At 39.1% G+C, this 3,948-nt stretch overlaps 1 protein-coding gene across 1 annotated transcript; it reads left to right on the top strand.

Annotated features, from left to right (window-relative positions):
• Positions 1–998: 998 nt before the first annotated feature.
• LOC306737126 (ras-related protein Rab-8A-like) lies at positions 999–3,757 on the top strand (the record flags this gene model as incomplete). The annotated part of the gene is made up of 8 exons (XM_079218827.1): positions 999–1,122; positions 1,692–1,752; positions 2,290–2,350; positions 2,458–2,535; positions 2,664–2,753; positions 2,863–2,928; positions 3,005–3,055; positions 3,308–3,757. 8 exons carry the CDS (start codon positions 999–1,001, stop codon positions 3,395–3,397), a joined length of 621 nt encoding a protein of 206 aa, XP_079074953.1. The 3' UTR covers positions 3,398–3,757.
• Between the last annotated feature and the right edge of the window lie 191 nt (positions 3,758–3,948).

The following is a 3,948-nucleotide window of genomic DNA, read 5'->3' as shown; positions in this document are numbered from 1 at the left end:
TATTGACTATGTTCATGTATGCACAGTTCTGCGTGTGTGTCTTTAGCTATTTCAACACAGAGCCACAAACTACCTCTCCCTTCAGTTACATGTGCTAACATGCACAGTATTTTCTTTGTGCTTTGCTAAGATACTTCAAATACAAAACTGGAGAGATGGCTTAGCAGCCGGCCCTTTGGTTCCACAACAATATTGTCACTGATTCTGACATTATTGTTTTACACAAGCACCACACACAAAAGGGTAGATAAGTAATATGTATGAAACAATAATAACTAAACTATCTCCATGGCAACTGACCAACTTCATCGACTGAAGAAGGCCATATGATGTGATCGAAAGCTCAGAAAACATCACATAAAATGAATCTTGTATTGACATCTTTTGCCAAAAGGGGAAAAAAAAACAGACCGCAACAGCGCCTTCTAAAGTGCAATACCACAATGTCATGTAAAGAAGTGCAGTCCCAATTTTAATTATAAGTAAAGCATTATCATGAATGAAATACACAAAATATAATAAGTAGAAGTCGGCGACTTATCTGTAATGGCCCGCTTCTGAGTATTATTGTGTCATTATGTCATTATGTCATTGTATTCATATTATGTCATCATGTATGGAGCATTTTAATGTTATCTTGTAATGCATCATATTTCATACATTTAAATGTGTTTTGCAAGTAAAATATGAATATGAATCTTACTATAGCCGCATAATAAGTGTAATGGAGTCAAAAGAAAAACATTTAGGATGTAACTGGTAAGCACAAGTTTGAAGTAGCATAAGTGAAAATACTCTGTATGAGTACAAGTACCTAATAAAGTATACTTAAGTAGACTATGCCACTCGAGTAATGAAGACTACAGTTAGTAACGCGAGGAAACGCCTACTGGTCCCAGTCAGACAGAAACAGTTGGTCCGTTGGCCAGCAGGGGGCGTAGTTTCTGCACGTTCAGATCGCTGTTCCGCCGGGCGGGATTTCCGCAATAATTTCAAGTATGGCGAAGACATACGACTATTTGTTTAAATTACTGTTAATCGGCGACTCTGGTGTCGGGAAGACCTGTGTCCTCTTCAGGTTTTCAGAAGACGCCTTCAACTCAACGTTTATCTCAACAATAGGTGCGGTATTTGGTGACGTAACGTTGAACTGTATTTCTGTATGTTTACAATGATCTGTCTCAGTGGCTCCGTCTACTTACTGGAACGTTACGTTTAAAGCTGGCAGTAGCGTTAGTTTCTCTTTGTCATTCATATAGAGCCTGCCATTTAGATGCCATATAATTAAGTCATTAATACGAGATGAGGAGGGGAAAGACTGTTACCCGTGTGATTAGAAGAAGTGTATCAGTACCAAGTTTTGGTGTTGCATTAAATTAATGCCGGCTAAGTGACTGTTAGCTCTACCGTTAGCCATTAGGTGCCGTCTACATTCTGGTATTACACCGGAAAACCTCATATGTAACACGCCGTAGCTGGTTAATTTAAGCAAGATACCAGCGCAGTTGTTCTTTAATGCATACATTACTACCGTATGCAATGACGAGAAACCGAGCGGCCGTTTTTCCTCGACCCTAAGTGTCATTTTTGTATCATAGCAGTGTCGACAAATGTTTGACAGGTAGCTAGCTACACGAAGCTAGCAAGTTAACGTTATGATTGACATGCATGATCCATCTTTATCCCTCCAGGCATTGATTTCAAGATAAGGACAATAGAGCTTGACGGCAAGAAAATAAAGTTGCAGATATGGTAAGTTTATAAACATGTAATTCCTTTAATTCAGTACGTCTGTCGTGCTAGCAGTGTATTGCCAGTATTGGGCTAATACAGAATGGATGACACGCACTTAACCTAAGCTAAGTGTCTTTGTAGATGTAGAATAAGGTGCCTACAGCTCATTAAACACTCTTAAAATGATCATTATCGGCCGTGAAGACTGTTCATTTGATTATAATTGAATGTACACGTTCTTTATGGTAATTTTATCAGACTGTATTTCACCCTTTATTCACAGCTTCTCTCTTTAGTGACACACAGTTTTTGTAGCCTACAAAAATCATTAGTCTAATGTCAACCTCTATATTGACCTCTAATATACCAAAGCGTCTTACCTTCCTGCATTACTAGCATTTTGGAAAAAGTCCATGTAAGATAAACCAACCTCCTTAATACATAGCTGGCATACTTAACGGCAGTGACATATTGTTTTTAACTTTTCCAAATGATATATCCGAATATTGGTCCTAAAGGCATTTCATATTTTTTTCTGATATATGATGCTTTCAGGGATACGGCCGGTCAGGAGCGCTTCCGAACAATCACAACAGCCTACTACAGAGGAGCAATGGTGAGTGTCTCCAAGTGTTGTCAACCAAATACAAATCCACTCTACTATGAAACTACAGATCTTGAGCTCTATTATTGTCAACCCATTTGGTTAATTGATCTTCACAGGGCATTATGCTTGTCTACGACATCACCAATGAGAAGTCTTTTGAGAATATCAAGAACTGGATAAGGAACATAGAGGAGGTATTTAATGGCTCAAATATATATATATATGTATTTTTTTTTTTTTTTTTTGCTTGCTACTTTTTCAAATATCCGAATGTTGCAATGTAGAGTGTGGTTTTTAATACAGTTTTCTTCTCTTGATCCAGCATGCATCATCAGATGTTGAGAAGATGGTTCTTGGCAACAAGTGTGACATCAACGACAAGCGGCAGGTGTCCAAAGACAGGGGCGAGAAGGTGAGAAGCTTGGTTTGAGTTAAAATAATACATTGTCACAGGGTTAGATTAGTATGATGTTGTAAAACATGTCAACACACTTGGTAAAACAAAATGTTTTTTCTTTCAGCTCGCATTGGAGTATGGAATCAAGTTCATGGAGACCAGTGCAAAAGCCAATATCAACGTGGAGAATGTAAGTAGCAATTCTTCCTATGCTTAAGAGATCATACGTCACCATTGTGATAACGTGTATTTATTCTGGTTTACAGTCATTTTTAACACTCGCCAGAGACATCAAATCAAAAATGGACACAAAATTGGTAAGACCTTTTTGATTATACAACTTAGTTCTTTGCAATATGAGAAATTGATACATGTGCTAATTCATTTTCAGCATCTCCTTAAATATTATATTATGTAAAACAAAACCTTCTCTATCAATAGCAGTAGGCCTTGGTTGTTGAAAAGTATGTGAGGATTCCTGTAGAGGAAGTTGCTGAACCATACGAGAGCAGATACTGAGCCAGCAGTTCTCCATCACAGCAGTGACCTGTTTATTTGTCATTTTGCAGGAGGGCAACACACAGCAGGGGAGCAGTCATGGAGTCAAGATCTCAGAGCCTCAGAAGAAGACCAGCTTCTTCCGCTGTAGCCTTCTCTGAGGACCGAGGTCTTCGATACTGGCTGCCAACTGGCTGGACACAAATGGACTGTGCTTGCTTTTAGCACTTCCTTCTTCCTTCTTTCTTCCCATCCATCGCCTATCCTCCCAGTCCACACAAGCCGTTATATTCCCAGTAAGCAAAGAACTCCCCCCTCCCTCTCTTCCTCTTCTGACAGCTTCCAGTGGAACATGTTGTCTTCATGTGTCAGAGTGCTTTACTGTTAGAGGACTCCAGCAGGAGCATTGTCCAGATGTTCGTCATCACACAAAAGACAGGCGCTTACTTCTCATGTTAGTCTCTTTGTTCTTCACGTTCATATTTCACACAGCCGGTTGCACAACCGGGGATGAGAAATCATTACATTTATGTCGAGGCTTTGGGATTGCCAATACAAATGTGATATTAAGATCTATTTTTATTAGTGCCCTTTCCATTTGTATGTGGTAAATGTCAACCAGAGACTGATAGGCTTAAACTCCAGTGAAACAGAGTTGCACATGCTTTCATTTTCATTTTAGGAGTTGTGAATCATATCAGGCAGTCAAGGA

This window comes from Taurulus bubalis, assembly GCF_910589615.1.
Source record: "Taurulus bubalis genome assembly, chromosome: 1".
In the NCBI taxonomy this organism is placed as follows: domain Eukaryota; kingdom Metazoa; phylum Chordata; class Actinopteri; order Perciformes; family Cottidae; genus Taurulus; species Taurulus bubalis.
The sequence above is the reverse complement of the archived record's forward strand: the minus strand, read 5'-3'. Positions and strand labels throughout refer to the sequence as shown.